We start from the raw sequence: 18,437 nt of genomic DNA on the forward strand, positions 1-18,437 counted from the left end.
TTTTTTTTTTTGTTAAAAAACTAAACATTCATCTGTCACGTCTGCACAACAAATTTGCCTATTCTTGGAGCTGTGGTTAAATGACTTAGACCCAACTTTCCTCCCCCCTCCCCTCCCACACCTTTCCTCTAAATTTCAATAGTTTGAAAGAATTGTCATGGCAATAAAAGACTGTGGAAAGACAACCTTAGAGACAGAAATTTCCAATTTATTTTGCAGTAGATTTGACTACATTATTACAAACTTCATCACGATGGTATCTCCCCATGGGTCTAATCCTGGTAGACCACAAAAACAGTCCAGACTCCACTTCCACTTACTTTTGGCCATGCTGATGGGATTAACAAGTTCAGAGCAAAATGCTTACTCTAGCTTTTTTCTCAGTGCTGAATTCCAGTACCTTTTTTTGGGGTGTGAGCCATGGGAAATACGCAGCTGTAGCAATGTCTTCCCAGAACTCTTGGCTATTTAACTTCAATTGTTTATGTTTAGTTTTGGAAGCTCCTAATTTTCTAAATGTCAGTAAAAAAGCTGCAATTATTGTCTTCCCAAGCACAGAGGTGAGCCTCACCAGCCTGTAGTCCCTTGATTCCTCCTTCCTCCCTTTCTTGTAAATGAGAGTGACATTTCATTTCCTTTTTTCCAGTCCCCACAGACTTTGCCCAACATCCACAACTTTTCAAATATGATGGAGAGTGGCTCAGCAGCCTCATCAGCCAGTTCCTTTAGTACCCTGGGATGCATGTCATCCAGCCCCATTGGATACCATAGATGAAATTTAGCCAATCATCTAGCACCTTTTGTGTTATAAATCCAGCCTTCTTTATCGTAGAGGAGAGAATTTACTCTCTCAGATGTTTAAATGCAATGGCATGGTGTTTAGGGGGATAGGAGATATGACTCTGAATCTTGCTTAAAGCAAGCCTGGTATATATGAATACTGAATTCTCAATAACATGGAGAGGAATAAAGACAATCTGAAATAATTACAGCCTTGCTCTTGTTTCCTGAGGAAATCTATCCACTTGTCTAGAGAGGCCACCTAGCTTTGGGTAAATTTACGTTTTTGTGCATTTACTGTATCACAGTCTCCAGCATCCAAGTGTGATGAATTGACTCCTACCAAACCTTGCCATTTTCATCGTAGACAAAATGTTTTGAATAAAAGAAGCAGCCATTTTTTGCCTGCTTTGAATTGATCTCCTGTGAAAATGTGGTCTCTGTAATAGAGATGAGAGAGAAAGAAATGGCAGGGAAAATGTTTTTGAATCTTTGGAGGATGCTGCTGTATGTGTAGGGAGAAAAGTGCAGAAACAGGTAGGAGTGTTGGGAGGAGGCTACAAGCTGCTATGAAAGCCGTTGGCAGCTTACAACCTAAGCAGGCTGGTAGCACAAGCTGGCCTAATGCCATCCTGTAAAGAGAATCCTAGGGAGAGCTGTGAAAATGTCAGACTTTCACCTTTGAAGATTCCATGGGGAGAAGCATATTTCATTCACTGCACATCAGTATCTCCACCACAGCTCTGCTGTCCCAAAGGCAATCTGCTACCACTCGAAAGAGCTTGGCAGAGAAGCATAGTGTGCCCAGGAACACACTGATCATGGATGTCAGAAAAATAAGTAGAGGGAAAATGGAGTAATTACTGAAGCATCAAACAGTTGTCTCTGCACAGGAGAAGTGTGGGAGTGGGCTTGCAGGGGTGGTGATATTCAAGAGTGAAAAAGCTTGGGCAGAGTAGGCTGGAAGTGATAACTTCTGTCTGTGCCTGTGGTACACCAGTCCTTCAGATGTGCTTTTACAGCAAAATGAAGAAGCTCAAAGTTCTGTAAGTTACTGAGAAAACTTTTTTTTTTTTTTTTTCCAATGACAAAGTAGTCATTTTTAGTGGAAAAAAAAAACAACCAACAGACATGTAAGTCTATTTCTTTTAGATGTGCCTTCTCCTTAATCACAAACAGCTGGGAATTTGCACAGAACAGCGACAGTAGGAAGGAACTCATTTTAATGGAATGTCTGTGCTGCAGATTGGCAAAATAATGTTGATAATTCAGAAATGTCAGGTTTTTCAAAATGAACTGTGGCCATGAGTGTTTCAATGTGGTGGATTTCAGAAGGAGACCCCACTGTATCAGTGCTCCCTACCCCTGAAAAGTGGACACCATCACAGATGTTTTCCATTGGGTTCTCTATGTGCTTTGATACTTTGGAAAGTGGTAAGCAGTGTCTTCTGTGGGTTTTTTTTTAGGCATGACTTCAACAGCACTGAATAAACACAAAAGATGTTGTGGCCGAAATGGAAATTTCTGATACATACACTGAAAGTTACTCATAGGCAACCAATTTTTTTTCTAAGACTTGAGCCAAAAATGTGCATCCCTGTGAAACGTTGAGGCGTAACTCACATGAAACAGGACTGCTTATGAGTCTTATTTGAACAAAGGTTGAAGTGTCTGTAGGCCAGAATATTCCAAGACTATTTGTAACATCATTTGAAAGTGAAGACAGTTATTCTTAACGGCATTAACCATTAGAGGGGATGTGAAGAAGAAAGGAGAGGCCTCTACTGGCGTGAGCTGCGATGACAACAACCGCCACTGTGGTTTTACAGGATTTTCAGGGAATATAATGATATTAAATATTAGTAAGGCAGTACAGCTCCTTGTTCCAGCCTTATTACTGAAGAGTCGTACAACCAGGTTATGTATCTCCTCAAATGGTAATTTGAGGTAATCAGCAAAACACTGGTGGGAATTGAATACTGCTTCCAGAGGTTATTTTAAAATCATGTACCATGACAAATTAAGACTGCAGCTTTATGTTCTCTTACCAACTCTTTTTCACAAATTTGCCAGCTGAAAAAAGGAATTTTACACGATGGGCTGAGTTCTTCATTATGTTTTGTTTAGTTTGTTTTTTTCTATGTTAGCCCTCTGCAGGGGAATATTTTAGTTCTCCAAATTATGTAGTTTCTGAAATGAGGTTAGGAAAAATGATAGGAATTTGACCATGGTAAAAGCACTGATGGGTGTTATACACCAGTAAGTCTAGAGCTTCATCCTCTGGAACTGGATGATGAATGGTGTTAGGAACAGAGGTCTAATTTTGTTTTCAGCAGCCCTGTGAAAGCTTGCCTGATTTAGGTAAGGCAAAATGCTCCGGGGAAAAGGAGTAATCCTCATGTGCACAGTGAAGTAAAACTTGCCAACTAAATTCAGCTCTCTGAAGATATCTTCTGCACTGCACACACTCACTTCTCTTTCAGCTCCAACTTAAAGCCAAACCCTGAATACTTCTCATCTGCTCAGATATTTCCAAGCCCTGGTCCAGTCCTGCATAAGCACAACTTTAAAGGTGCTCCTCATAGCTTTGGTCACTCAGGACTTGTCAATTCACAGGCAATTCACCTGTGTTGCAGGAAGGGGTGGAGCCTGGCTCCGCCTCTCCTAGACCCATTTAAGAACTGACTGCCAGTGGGGAAGGGTCTCTTCTGGAGATCTGCTCCACTGGAGTCTATTTTGCAAGCCCAGGATAGGGTGAGTGTCTTTCTTTCCTACTCTAATATAGTAATTACATTAGCCAAGCTCCTGGATATACTATAGCATCTGTATATTCATTGATTATACACCTGTCTAAGCTGTGTAGATAAATAGTAAGATGCCATGTGATTTAACTAGTGAGGAAGATGGAAAAAGCAGTGTTAGAGGGGAAAACAGGTATATGGGATAGACTGTAGGAAGACTTGTGAAAAGATGGAAGATGAGGCTAAGAACTAATTTGGAGGAATGGCATTATATGGATTAAAAAAACAGGAAAGATGAAAATTTTAAAGGCATTTCTCTTCTTGTATCTCTGCTTTTGCAATGTTAGCATTTGATGAATGTTGATTTTTGAATTTTTTGTCCTTCAAGACATTATCTATCGACAGACAAAACTTCATATGTACTCAAGATGACTGGAATACAGCTGACTAGATGGCACCTGGATGTGAGATATTTAGATATTTAGGCAAAATGAGTATTTCTGGAGTAGGATGGGGACCAATCAGCCTGTTCTTTGCTCTTACCCTGTTCTGAGCCCTTTCTCAGTACGCCATCCTGAAATCTTAACACAAATAGTGAATTAGCACATGAAATTTCCCAGACAGGCACTGGATGCTTCATCCCTGAAGACACTCAAGGTCAGGCTGGATGGAGCTGTGGCTGTCCCTGTTCATTGCAGGGGGGGTTGGACTAGATGGCCTTTAAGGGTCCCTTCCAACTCAAATGATTCTATAATCCTTCTATGATGATGACCTATCCCAAGGTTCATCTTAAGAGAATGAACAGAGTGTACATATTTCTATACTCTGACTGCAGAAGATGTCTAGTTTAGATTTAGACACTGGACTTTAAAAAGTGAGAAGAATCATTTGCAAATGTTGCCTTCAGATCAACCTACAACATGTGCCCCACAGAAAACTTGGGTTCATATGCTTGTGAGTGGATTTTGAACCTGTATTTTGAAATGTAGTGCCAGGGCCATTATTTTCCATATAAACACACCCACACAAAGATTCACTGAAGCTACAGTAAGAATCATGTTTCATTGGAATGAACTGGTATTAAGGAGAGCTGGTAGAAGTGGGTTTGTGTTTTGCAAGCCATGTTGTTTAAATGCAAGATTAGCAACATTTGGAACTTTTATCCCTTCTGATTTATTTTGTGTCACGGAGAGATAAAGTGGCATCTCTCCAGGAGGTGCTGATCTTCTGATAATCTTGGGAACAGTCTCTCAATCCACCCATCCAGTCTTTGAGTATACTGAAAAATTAAAATGTGGAAAGCAGGTTAAATGCAGCTTAGGGAGTTGTTAATATTTAATTTCCACTTCACTGTGCTGCTACGTCACTTCTGTGCAAAGAGATAAATGCTTCAGATCAGCAACTGATGGGAGAAAGGGAAGCCAAAAGGAAGGTGAAAGATGCTAAGGAAGATAAAAGAATTAAAATCTCACTTTGCTTTGGACCACGAATCCTAGCATGTTATACCACTGTGTCCTGTACACCCTGAGTCTTGCGGTGCTTGTGAGTAATTGCATGAAATTAACTTTTCCTTCAGTGTTTTTTTAATAATTGCTTGTTTTCTCCTTGGATCAGATTGGATACAGCTATACTTCTTTGAATTGAAAATTTGAATTTTTTTTGTTTGTTTTTTAAGTTGCAGTTAAACAAGGTAAGAAGCTATGAAAAGTGTGAACAGCTTCAGAAGGGACATAATTTCTAGGATCTGTGTATCAGTGCCTTTCACTGCTTTCTTCCCACTTGCTGAGGAGAAACATCATTGGCAGAATTTCCTTTTTTTGTGTGTAGGCTTTGAAAGATGGTAACAAGAAAGTAGAGGAGAGTTGTTACGTCAGTTGAGCAGTTCTCTTGATTTTTCAGAACATGCAGCCTTATTAGTTCTCATTTCATCTGCCTTTTTGGTAGCATTAATGCTATTTAATGTGAGCAGCTCAGATACCAAAGGTAACAAATGAGTTGAATCAGCAAGGATACTTATGATGTAGTTAGAAATATCCAACCTTAGACAGCTTAGAGGCTTTGCTGATATTTTGCTTCTGGCATTGATTAGGAAACCAGCATTCAGAATCGCACACGTAGCAGAGAAAGTATGAAAAGTAGGGGAAGGATATTTTCTTTGCTTTTGAGCTGATGTTTTCAGCATCTTCCTTTTGCTATCCTTCTGCTATACCATTTGTTCTCCCCTGAGAATTAGAATCCAGGGAACCTCTTCTCTGATGGATCGTTCCTTGAGGAGTGGCAAAGCAGTTCATTCTTCGTGGATTGAGAGAAACAAAGCACTGCAAAATCACTGCATATATTTCTATTCATGCAAAGCTATGCTTTCTTTTGTGTTGCCAATGTGACCATCTCTGCTTCCCTGTACTCTGAGGATTGTAACTGCTCCTGTGTGGAATATCGGGATCCAGATTAATAGTGATATCAGTAATATCACTGAAGGTCTCTATGAGAACGTGCCCCATTTGTACAAGAGAAATAAGAAGAAATTTTCTTCTACATAGTCATGACAGTTATGATGTTATTCAGATCATGCACTGAATAAAACCCATGTATTTATGTGTAAGTATATAATATAAATCCCATATTGTGCATTTACATATCTTATTGTAACGGAGGTTATGCAAAAATTATTTTGCCTACAAAATGGTTTTGAAAAACAGCCACTTCTTTTCACTGTTTGCATAAACTAATAGTGTGCTTTCCTTGGAAGAGATGAAGTCAACTTTTGGAGAGGTTTTGAATGTTTTAGAGGCTGACTCTCACCTTCTATAAACAGAGGCTTCTTCTGCTGTCATCACTTGTGTGATGTTTACTGTAATGTGAAAAGAATAGAGATATTGAGCCATCCTGATGCGTATGAGAGAAAACAGTGGTAAAGCAACATTTAATGGGCAAACTTTGCATGATATGAAAAAACGCCTAGAATAACTAAAACCAATGTCTTTTTTTCTTCTGTGTGCATTTCATGTCCATCTTTAGAGCATGATCTGGAAAAGGCTTTCTGTTGATTTGCTGTTGTTTGGCTTTTCTTTTGTTACACTAACATGACTTTCAGCTGAGGTCATCTGACAATCAAGATTTGCTTGATTTTTTTTTTTTTTTTTTCCATTCTTATGTGAAACCACAACTTCCCTGCAGAAACTAATGAACACAGCAGCTGTAAATTCATCTTCTATTTGGAACATATCAGTGTTTATTTGCAGTTTCAGTTTTCCACATCAGCAAAGAGATTTCTGGAGGACAACCTGAAATATTAGTTATGATCCTCTTGAAAGAGTTTCGCTCCTACTACATGATTCCTTTGATTTCTGCCCCTCGAAAAGGATTTGGGGGAAATACCCATATCCTCAGTATATGCAAATATGAGCACAAGAAAATCACTTACACTTTGTCTATGCTGTATTTACTTTATAAATGATAACTTGGCACACAAGGGTGGATCCTGCCAGCCAGAACCCAACCCACTACCTCTAGCATGCAGGCAGGGGAGACTGGGGTGACAACCAGTCTGTGGAGGTCAGTATCAGGATCAGTGATGGAAATCAGGACCAAAAATGGCTTGGAATGATGAGATGGAGCCACGCTGACAGGATTGAGCTAAAGTCAGGCTCAATGAGACATCATAGAATCATTAAGTCTGGAATAAACCTCTAGGAGCATCTGGTTCAACTGTCAGTGATATGGTCTATGGCCCAGAGCAGGCTTGCAGTGGAGCTCGTGACCATAGAATCATAGACTGGTTTGAGTTGGAAGGGACCTCAAGGATCACCGAGTTCCAACTCCTCTCCTGCAGGCAGGGCTGCCAACCACTAGATCAAGTACTTTATCAGATTTCAGTACTTTATCAGATTTCCCAGGGCTCCATCCAACCTGGCCTTAAACACCTCCAGGGGTGGAGCATCCACAGCCTCACTGGGCAGCCTGTTCCAGAACCTCACCATTCTCTCAGTAAAGAACTTTCCTCTGACATCTAATCTAAATCTCCTGTCCTTTAGTTTAAAACTATTCCCCCTTGTCTTATCACTACCTATCTGTGTAAGAAGTTGATTTCCCACCTGCTTATAATATCCCCTTATCATATTGGAAGGCTGCAATGAGGTCTCCCTACAGCCTCTTCTAAGTCAGGCCGAATAAGCCCAATTCCTTCAGCCTGTCTTCGTAGGAAAAGTGGTCCAGCCCTCTGATCATCCCTGTGGCCTCCTCTGTACTCTCTCCAGAAGCTTCACATCCTTCCTGTACTGGGGGACCCAGATCTGAAGGGCCTCCCTGCAGGTGGGTCCTCATGAGAGCAAAATAGAGGGGGACAATCCCCTCCCCCCCGCTGGCAGTCCCTCTACTGATGGAACCCAGGATACCACTGGCCTTCCGAGCTGTAAGGGCACACTGTGGGCTCATGGTCAGATTTTCCAGGCTGGGAGGGGACGTGTCTCTGCTGAGAAGCAGGCTGGTCTTGTATGCCCTTCGCTATCAAGAAAGGGAGAACATTCTAGCTCCCTGGATCCAGATTTGGTAGGGACTAACGTCAGGCAGCAAATGAGTCGTGTCTTCTCAGATCCTTCCCAAAACTTTCTTCCTGATCAGCTGAAACTCCTCTTTCTGTAGGTTGCTGGGAATGTCCATCCGGAATGTGATTTTATAGCAGAGCTGAAGAAAAAAGAGGCAGAATGCCTGGAAAACTCAGAGGAGCGCAGGAATGCAACATCAGGTATCCGTTAGAGAGGGATGAATTGAATGATGGAGAATAAACACCCTACAAGAATCAGGACTAAGTCACTGTCAATGCATGTTTGATTGTTTTACTCACTGTCCCACATCGCTGGGCTCTGCTCAATTCCTCTTCCATCTGCTTCCATACCTTCACTTTTTCTTTACTAATATTTTGTTCACATTCAAACACGCACAGACTAATGGATATTTCTTTGTCCTGCTCCTTCCCCTAGCTGAGTGCTATCATGGCATCATTAGTCTTTAACAACAGCGTAACCTCTTGACATGATCTGGTCTGTCCTCCAGCAGAACTCTCCCTCCCATTTCCTAAACACATTTTCATTTGTTGCTTCATGGGTCTAACTAAAGCAGAGTAGATGGTCATCTGGAGGTGTTTATCTCTCACTATAAAATAAAAACTGAGCCTAAACTATTTTTATAAGAAATGTGAGGGGCAGAGGGTTGAAGTTAGAAAAAAAAAATCTTCCATTTTGCTCAAGTGTAATCATGCTTAAAAATGTATTTCACTTTCTGTCTGAGGTTGCAAGAAAACCTGGGACAAATTACTGTGCTGGCCAGAGGCAGATGCTGGAGAGACTCTTGCCTTACCTTGCCCAAACATCCTCTTTCACTTCATGGAAGAGCCAGGTGATATATTATTTTGGTTGTCTAACTATTATTGGGCTGCATGCCTGGGGCAAGCATATCTGAAAATGATTGATGAAGACAGAACACTGATTGATGAAGACAGAACACTGCAAAAATTTCAGCCCTGTACTCAGATCAGGGGATCACTGCAAAAATTTCAATCAGATTGGAGGGTGCTGAGAAGATATCTCACATCTTATGCATGATACACAGCTACCTGTAATCCCACAGTCTGTGATAAGATCCTGATCCAAAGAACACTAAAATCAGTCAAGTGATTTGCATTGGTTTCTCCAGGATTCAAGATCATCTTGCTGGGTACATTTGTACAGAGCTAGCACAGGACTCATCTAGGTCAGAAATTAAGCATGAGTCTTTGTGAGATCTATGCTCTGATTAGCCTTGGATGAAATGAAAGGCTGAGGAACGAATTATTTGATTGTTTCTTAAGACCAAGGTTGGCAATACAAAGCAGTATCTTGTCATTAAAATAGCATATGTTTGTGTTGGGTTAAACACAAGGCTATGCAAGTTAATGCCTTTTGTTAATGCTTACTCTCTGGATAAAGCTGGCCAGGAACAAACTGCAATCTCATAAGGAAGAAATGATCTTCCAGGAAATATGTAGCTTTGGCAGTTCCACAAGAAGAAAACTTTTCAAACCCCAACCTCAGCCTCATTCAGCACTTGCTAGCTATGAGCAGGGGATAAGGAAAATCCCTTTCATCTGCGTACTTTCATTTCCTCTTCTGGGATTCTCTCACTTATCCTTCATCTGACTCAGAAATCTTTTTATAGAAATGTGTTATCCCCAAAAAACAAACTTCTTATTCCAGTGCCTGGTCTCCAGAGGAAAGTAAGCCCCAAGGAAGGTGAGAGAGTAAGAAGGTGTACATTAGAGGGGTGAGAGATGAATGAGGCAGAAACCTGACGGAGCAGCACCTCCCAATCTTCTTCAGTGGGCTTTCTCAACCTACCTATGATTTCTTCCTTATCATTTCACCTCTACTTCTGTCTCCTTGGTTCTCTCACTTCTTTCTGCTGTTTATCTCCAGAAAAAAAGTTAAAATTTTGTACCTGACTACCTGGATGTACGCATGCAAACGGTCCTGTCAGCAATATGGGATAACAATGGCCGTGGTTCTTTTCTCTTAGTTCAGTCTTCACACTAGCAAGACATCTCCTGGTTTTTATTTTCTTTGTCATGTAACTCTTCACTGATAAGAATAAGTGATTCTCTTTCAGCTGGGATAATAAGAAGAAACTGCACAAAGAAAGGCTGGTCAGAGCCATTCCCTTCCTATCATATTGCTTGTCCAGTTGAAGATGAGATTCCACTTGAAGAAGTAAGTTGAATTAAATAAACATGACATGGTGACGTTACAGGATTCCTTTCTATTTCTGAAGACCACTGGGGAAGGAAACTCGGCTGAAGCTGAAGTTTCTTACCAAGTAAGGAATGTAATTCAAATTTTACTCTGAACACCTATTTTGAGGAACTATGCTTTATTTTTCAGCTATAAGAGAGTAATGTTTAGAAACCCAGCTGCAAATTCTATGCAATCACGCAGTTCTGTTGAACTTGCTTACAGATATAACAGTCAAGATTCTCGTTCAAAATATTCATATGATACACATTAGGGCAATCCAATAGGATCAGTCAGCAAGATGGTTTTGTGGTATCACAGCACTGGTACAGCAAGTGCACTGCTAAAACACCACTACTCTGAACTCAGCAATATCTAAGCACAGGTTAGATAGGGTTTCTCACCCTAATGTAGAATATTTAGATCAGCAAGGAAGTAAAAACAAAATATGTTTCAGAGTCTATAGCTGTGTATGGAATATTGCTTCAGCTAGATTTACACACTGGGTGATATTTAGAATTTATCTGCAGAGGAAAAATAATATAGTGCCAAATGAGGATCAAAAAATACTGCATGTATTTAGTTTATGTTGTCACTGAGATATTTCTCATCTACCCATTACTTTTTGTGCTGATTGGTGTCAGTTGTTTAACTCAGGCTTCCTTCCCAGTCTCTGAGGCACAGTACCTGCTGCTCTCTATAAAAATCACTTCTAGAAAAATCCTTTCCTTGCTTCCTTGCTTCCTTGCATTTATGCTGTAAAATAAGCAACCTCAGTGAGTCTCCAGATCTTTCTTTTTTAGCAGTGACTCACTTACCTCTACCTGAAGTCCCACTTTGTATGTTTATCTACTTAAGGCTATTACTTGCTGAGTTTCTCATCTCTGATTGATAAGTGGAAGATGCCAAGTAATGCAAGCCCAGCACAGCTTTCATACACTTCTTATGGAGCAATGCCTTCCAGACCACTGACAGGCCACTTTGTGCAGTTTCCAGATCAATTAACTTTTCCAATCTAAAAATGAACACACAAAATTATTTTGTGTAAGGCTAAGCTAATGTGATGGATTACTTTTCTTGCTGATGGAAGGCAATCAGGCCTCATCTTCAGATAAGATGCATTGCCATCTGGAGGTGCTTGTTTCCCTTCACTAACTGAAGAGGAGCCATTCATAAGCAGTGCTGTGATAACATCTAACCAGCACAGTCCTGGGACCATGCTCTCACACTGCTCATTTTAAGATAGACTTTTCCTTAGAAAGCTAAATGCTAATTATCCAACATAAATGAAATAAGCCCTACCCAATAGCATGCTTATAATACCTTTGATGAAACTCAGAGCTCAAAACAAATACATGTCATCCTTCACCTTGAACTGTAGGTAATCACACTGCGCAGCTGCATGGTTGTTAGGATGTAAGAATATTGAATGGAGGCCCAAGAGGCAGAGCCAAGAGATAAAAAGGAAAGATCTACAGAGCTTCTTCATTCTGTTTTCTGTGTCCGTGCATGACAGCTGAAGTCAGATAATGCTCACTCAGAGACCATGTCTGATAAGAGGTGCCATTAAGATAGAAATGGATTTTGATTGTCACAACTTGAAAATGGAAGCAAGAAGAAAAAGGAAAGAAAACATCCCCAGGAAAAGAAAAATAATGTGTCTTTTTATGTTTGTTTGTTTGTTTTTAAATGGAAAAGGGAATAGGTGGCAAAATTATAAATAAGGAGATAGAGCAAAGGAAAGTGGAGAGACCATAAGGGAAAGCTGAAAGCATTCTTTATTCATCATGCAGCCTGCAGGATTGTCTTTTCATTACTGCTGTGCAGAAAACACAGTATGAATGCAATGCCTATGAAAATGGAGTTTTTTCTTCATTATGGAAGATTTACTTAGGCTTTTCAGGGCTTATAAGTGAGTTTGAAACCAACTTAATAAATAGTTCAACTGTGTTATGCTCACATACCCATAGAAAGTGTCTTTGTAAAGAAACATTAATGATTGATTTCAGTTGAAATTTCCTGTGGAATTAGGGTAAAAAAGGCTGTCAGGGCTCTGAACAGATTGGAAGCACCAAATAAAGCAAAACTGCTAGAATCAGAAAAGCAGCTGTCATCTGGCTGCAATTTATGTGACAAATCATTCTTTTCTCTTATAGCAATCCTACTTTTCTACGATAAAGATAATATATACCATAGGATACAGTCTGTCTATTACCTCACTTGTTATTGCTGTGACAGTTCTTATGGCATTCAGGTATGTGAAGTTATCTTCTAACTTGATTCATTTAACAGTTCTCTGTGCCTTAGTCTATATGCGACATGATTAGACATGAGAAAGTAATAGAAACAGACATTCTGAAGAATAAATTTAAGACTTTCAGGCAATATTGGTTTGGTAATATTAAATTCAGATTAGAAAATAAAGATTATCAGAGAAACAAATAAAAATTACCCAGTCAGCAATTCAGATAATAATAGCCAAAAGATAGATTTGCTTACTTTAGCTGGAATGAAGATAGATTTTTATAAGCAATGTATGCTTGCTTATATGAGCTCAGCAGATTTTATATCAAGGAAAATAAAAAAGAACTCAATTCTGAGCCAGTGTTCCTATGGCACTGTGTATATCACTATTGAAACATTTAGAACAAACAACATACCCGTGAATTTTAGTCTGAATTTGGCATGTTTGGTAACATTTTTTTCACACTGAACTGCTCATCCATTAGATATTTTCACATGTATTTTAGAGTATTGTATTGATTGCTTGTATTCTTATTCAGTGTAGATACGATGGTTGCTACCATACAGGATTTATTTTACAAATCTTTGCTTACTTCTCGTATCTGTGCAGAGTGAAAAATAAAATAATAAAATAGAGATTTATTACCTCTTTTTACTATTCTGTGAGAATCAGCTTTCTCTGGGGAAAGTTTCTTGACCTCTTCTGCTTCCTAGTTTATGTCTGGAAGTCAACAGTTATGTGTATTGACATCCATCCTGACCCTAAGAAAACAAACCAAGTCAAATAATGGGAAAGAAAGAAACAATTGACAGAAAGAGATTTAGAAATAGGGAGGAAAGACTTATAGTGAAGTGCCAAGAATGGGGTTGGCATTTCTGTTTGGTAATAAAATTCTGCACATACTAACTGAGCTTTAAGGGTAGGTGACCCTGAGATTAATGGATCTGAAGGGAATTCAGCTTTTAAGTCTGTATTTAGTAACAATCAGAAAAATTAATCTCTATTGATTCAGTGTGGGAATTTAAAATAGATGTGCCAAATTGTTTTAAAGCAATTATCTGCATTCATTTCATTCATATGATTAATTTTTGGTGAGCTAAGGAAGCATTCTTTAATTCTTGATAAGGCAACCCACATAGAGATTTAATGCAATTTAACTCAACCATAATATTTTGCTATGGAGGAAACTTTGCTAAATAATCATTACCTTCTTCACTGATGTTCAACTGTCTAGAGAGACAAGAGTATTTCTGCATGTTCTTAGGAGTGGAGTAGTATAGCTGTAATCAAAGTTATACCAGTGAAGACCCTTCTCCAAGCACAGGTTTCTCGTTGTCCCCAAACAATGCCAACCATTGAACATCTTAGTTTAGGCACAACGAACATACAACAAAAAGGAGGCCATGATCTAACTAGAGAAAAGATGAAGATGTAGACTGTGGGTGAATTGCTTTACGTGAGGAAGGTTTCTGTCTCTGCCTGTTTACCCGCTCAGTGGATTGAAGAGTTCTTTCTAGATGTGCCTGGAAATACCTGAGGTGAAACAAGGCTTTATCGTGTATCTGAATTACTACCAGCAAAGTCAGTGAACTACTTCAGAAGGACTTTTCTTCTTTTCTTCCAGGAGGCTCCACTGCCCCAGAAATTACATCCACATACAGCTCTTTTTCACTTTCATCTTAAAGGCTATTGCCATTTTCATTAAGGATTCTGTCCTCTTCCAAGAGGAAGACATTGACCATTGCAGTTTCTCTACAGTAAGCACTTTGAAAGCAAGATATTGTGGTACTTGATAATTTTTTCATGCCATCTATGTGTGGACTTACAATTCATTTCTCCTTTTGCTTTTTAAAAATTTATTTATCTATCTATTTATTTATTTATTTTGTGGTGATGAACACTAATCCTCAGGCACTGTGTTCAAATGTTCTACTTCCATAAGGGTGGTTATTCTCTCCACATCATTCATCAATCTGTGATTCTATTTATTCTGAATCAGATTTAGACTGTGCTGTAGAAAAGAGTAGTACCATTATTCTGTTACTCTTCTACGACCTATAACCTAAAATAAAAAATCTCTTGAGTATCTCGTAACGTATTTCTGTTTTCTGGAAAGGTTGGATTCTGTGTTCTAACCAAAGCTCCAAACTGTGGACCAGAGAATGTGCAAGAGACTGGACAACCAATTTAGCTTTGAACCAGTGACAAACATTGGCAATAAGGTTGTTTTCAAACAGAACTTAGTTAGCTGATTCTTCTTTATTGCTCATGGCCACACAAAATTTAAAACAGAGAAAGTGAAGGGTCTTTGAACATGCTTATTTCCAAAGGCTAGTGAGCATTTCAGTCTATTTGTATAAGCTACACTGAAAGCAGTCCATGTGTAGGAGAAATCTCATGATTGGGAGACCCAGCTGTATTTATAGCACTGAGACAGAAAGTAAAATACAGTGCAGACTCCAAGCTGTTAAGTCCTACTCTTTAGAAAGCCATGTTACATTTGACAGTCTCCCTTTAAATATGGCAGTAAATGTGAGATCCTACTCTTTTTAGGTCTTTAGATCTTTAGGCTCTTTAGATATTCAACATCTGGAAATATAATTTACATATCCACATGTTATGTCATAATTATGACTTTGTTTACCTGTAGACTGAATGCAAGATCTCAGTTGTTTTCTGTCACTACTTCATGATGACCAATTTCATATGGCTGCTGGTAGAGGCTCTTTACCTTAACTGTCTACTACTCTCATCCCTTTCTCATGGAAGAAGATATTTCTGGTGGCTGGTTCTCTTTGGTTGGGGTAAGTAAGGATTTTACATAAAATTAATGAAAGGCAAGATGTTACAAAAAGCTTTATTTATCTGATTTAAAAAAATCCAAAATGTAATTGAGTCTGCCTAACTGAAGTCAGTAACAAAAATCAAAACAAATGTTGAGTTTGCTTTTATTTTTAAACACACACGATTGAGGAGCAATTGAGCTTTTTAAAAGTATAGCATTGAAGACCCTATGAAAGAAATAGAAAAATAAGTACATCTGGGGATTCATATTAAGTATCTGTCCCTGAAAACTCACTGTGGAAAGCAAAAATCAGAGAACTTCCTCCCTTGGATATATGGACCAAGGGAAGTTTTGGTCAGTTCAGGAAAGGAATCCATGCATGTTGACACAAAGGTTAACGTGATCTTGGCAACTAAGAATATCGATCAGTCTTTGTGTTTTGGGAAGATTTCAAGGAAGGTTTAAATTGGAGTGCATCACAATCAGTGTTTGCAAACTGTTCATGTTGCTATTATTTGAAGAACTGATACATTAGTCTTTTGTCATGTGAAAAGAACACATTACATCAATCTAGGTTTTAATGTGCTATCTGCATGCAAGTGCTAAGGTAAAATCAAATGTGAATTGTGTTCATGTGGGTAAGAAGTTGCAAGCTCAGACCTTCCTGGCATCACTATGCCATGATCAAGTAGCTTCTGTATCCCTCTACATTTCACATTGATGCACGATCACCAAATAGTCAACACTATGTCCTGTTTCATTCCATGAGATTTAGGGACCCACAAACAATAATTCCAGTTCCAAAAATGGCTGAGAAGCAGCATCTCAGCAGAATTCCAATGGACAAGATTTTGATTAATTGATGAAACCAGAAAACAAAGTTTTTTGTTTTATTGTCTGACAGGTTTTCCAACACTTTTCACCTTTATATGGATATTGGCAAAATTCTACTTTGAAGACACAGCGTAAGTCACTGTTTCCTACATTACTACATGAGTTATATTTTAAAAATAATGGTGGCTATGAAGGCTCATGTCATGGATATGGGAAAATAATATCAGTATGTTATTGGCTTTCCTTTCTCTACATCACCATTTAGATGAGTGCCTGCTGTGGAGTTCTGAGTTTCCATTCCCCTGTAGACATAGTGAACGGGGATTACACTATCTACTCAAATATAATCTGGCAGCAGTATTGTAATTGTGTAGGGCATCCTTCCCAGGAAGTTGATATATTTAATTTGGCTGCAAGAGAAAAAAAGATTCCAGTCAGATAAGGAAGATGATACAGCAGAATTTTTGGAGGTTCTGATACAAAATACATTTGGATTTTCTGAACCTTGGGGTTCAGACAAACTGTTTCGCATTTTAAATATGTGTCTTCGAAGAAGAAATCTGTATCTTTATATCTGTCATCTGTTCAAGTGTTTTATTGGAACTGTCACAGTCTTGGCTGTCTTTTAATGCTTCATCATAGCTCTGTGTCTTTTCGAAGAAAGTAGGATGATCTATAAGAAAATATGTCTTGTAGAAAGCAGATATATCTGCATATCTGAGTACTTGCAGTATACCTACACCTCCATAAAAAGTACAGCTATTGAGAATTTCACTGGCACTGTTTTGGGGTTCCTTGATTGCAGTGATTATGTACACCTCTTTCTAAACATATCCGTATTTTCTCAGATGCTGGGATATTAATCAAGACTCTCCTTACTGGTGGCTAATCAAAGGACCTATTATAATTTCTGTTGGGGTAAGTATTTCTAACTTTCTGAACACTACTTGGAAGAAAAAACAGTCTTCTAAATGCAAATCTAGTTACTGTTTGATTAAATGTTTTAGTTTTGAAGTCAGGAGTGGTAGAATTTATACTGTTAAAATGTTCTATCACTTACCTACATCCAGTGTAGGCCAGAAAGAGGCAGAGCACTGCCCTCTCCCCATTACTTACACCAAACATTCTTCAAAGAATTGAAATTTTCCTGGAATTTTTAGTCTGATTGAAATTGGTGGTGAGTGATTAAACTATTCTTACAGTATTTGAACAGTGAGGTTTTAGACTAATAATCCAGAATCAGCCATAAATTTTAATACAAATTTTCAAGAGTAATAGATTTATTTCACAAGAGATAATAATAATAATACCTTTTGATTTTTATGTTCACTGAATAAACTGATGGGCCTTAAATGATTATGGCATGTGATTACTCCTAATTGTCATTAAGCTCGAGGAATCTGAGATATCAGCTGTTCTTAGAGTGGATGGCTTTAAGGACATCTATCTAAAGATTAATTTATTTGGATCCCAGATGCATACAAATAAGGCATATATGACAACATAAATGAATAATCTCTTTGAACACTGATCATAGTTGCACATTCCAACAAAATGTGACATTTCTTTCTACCACAATTAGTTTTCTGCTTACTTTTCTGTCTGACATCCTCATCTGATTCAGGGAATTACAGTGATGAATTCCCTGCTTGGATGTACTTAATGTTTCACTGATGGATTTTAGAGTGCTAGGCTGATCCATAGATTTTAGCAGGGCCAAATAGCACCTGGATAAAATTTACTTTGCAAGTTAGGATTGACCCTAGCCAGCTCTGGAGCTGAGATTCCTCAGCTTTCTTCAGAATCAACCATGAGAAACAGGCACCACTGGTATGCGAATCATTTGATGTCTGAGGTTGGAAGTGATGATCCCCAACTCCATCTGAGACCTTGTGGGTTATCTCACTCTCCACTGACTGTAAAGAGAGAACAGGGTGATTAGCTCAGATGCAACATTCGTAGCTATCTATATTCAACATATTCAATATTCTAATGTCTAAAGAAATGCAACACCCAGCTCAAACAAGAATAAAAATATGAGCTACAAAGAATATGAATCACATGAGATACTGACAAAAGTAGCTTGCTTACCAGAGGTGAATTCTCAAGTTCTTGATCTCCTCTTCTGGGAATGCAACCTACTGAGAGGGTTGAATGCTGCAAACAGGGATTATAATGATAATCTTTCACAGGTTTCATTGAAACTACACAAATGACAGTGTAACTGAAGGCAAATAGTGATGTTCATTGAAAAATTTAGTATGAGAAAGTAATCTTTTTCTTTTTTTTTT

At 38.7% G+C, this 18,437-nt stretch overlaps 1 protein-coding gene across 2 annotated transcripts in view; it reads left to right on the top strand.

The window, feature by feature from the left end:
- The first annotated feature begins 4,943 nt into the window (after window positions 1–4,943).
- GHRHR (growth hormone releasing hormone receptor) overlaps window positions 4,944–18,437 on the top strand; it is an 18,466-nt gene continuing 4,972 nt past the window's right edge. Inside the window, exons 1-9 of one of the 2 annotated variants that reach the window (XM_003206902.4) lie at window positions 4,944–5,063; window positions 8,163–8,265; window positions 8,808–8,915; window positions 10,161–10,261; window positions 12,439–12,536; window positions 14,152–14,284; window positions 15,178–15,331; window positions 16,217–16,277; window positions 16,995–17,064. In XM_003206902.4, the coding sequence (XP_003206950.1) occupies window positions 5,019–5,063; window positions 8,163–8,265; window positions 8,808–8,915; window positions 10,161–10,261; window positions 12,439–12,536; window positions 14,152–14,284; window positions 15,178–15,331; window positions 16,217–16,277; window positions 16,995–17,064 (873 nt within the window). In that variant the 5' untranslated portion in view covers window positions 4,944–5,018. The remainder of the gene's footprint in view (window positions 5,064–8,162; window positions 8,266–8,807; window positions 8,916–10,160; window positions 10,262–12,438; window positions 12,537–14,151; window positions 14,285–15,177; window positions 15,332–16,216; window positions 16,278–16,994; window positions 17,065–18,437) is intronic. The other variant, XM_010712226.3, reaches the window with a different exon arrangement.

Source organism: Meleagris gallopavo, chromosome 6, assembly GCF_000146605.3.
Source record: "Meleagris gallopavo isolate NT-WF06-2002-E0010 breed Aviagen turkey brand Nicholas breeding stock chromosome 6, Turkey_5.1, whole genome shotgun sequence".
Lineage (NCBI taxonomy): Eukaryota > Metazoa > Chordata > Aves > Galliformes > Phasianidae > Meleagris > Meleagris gallopavo.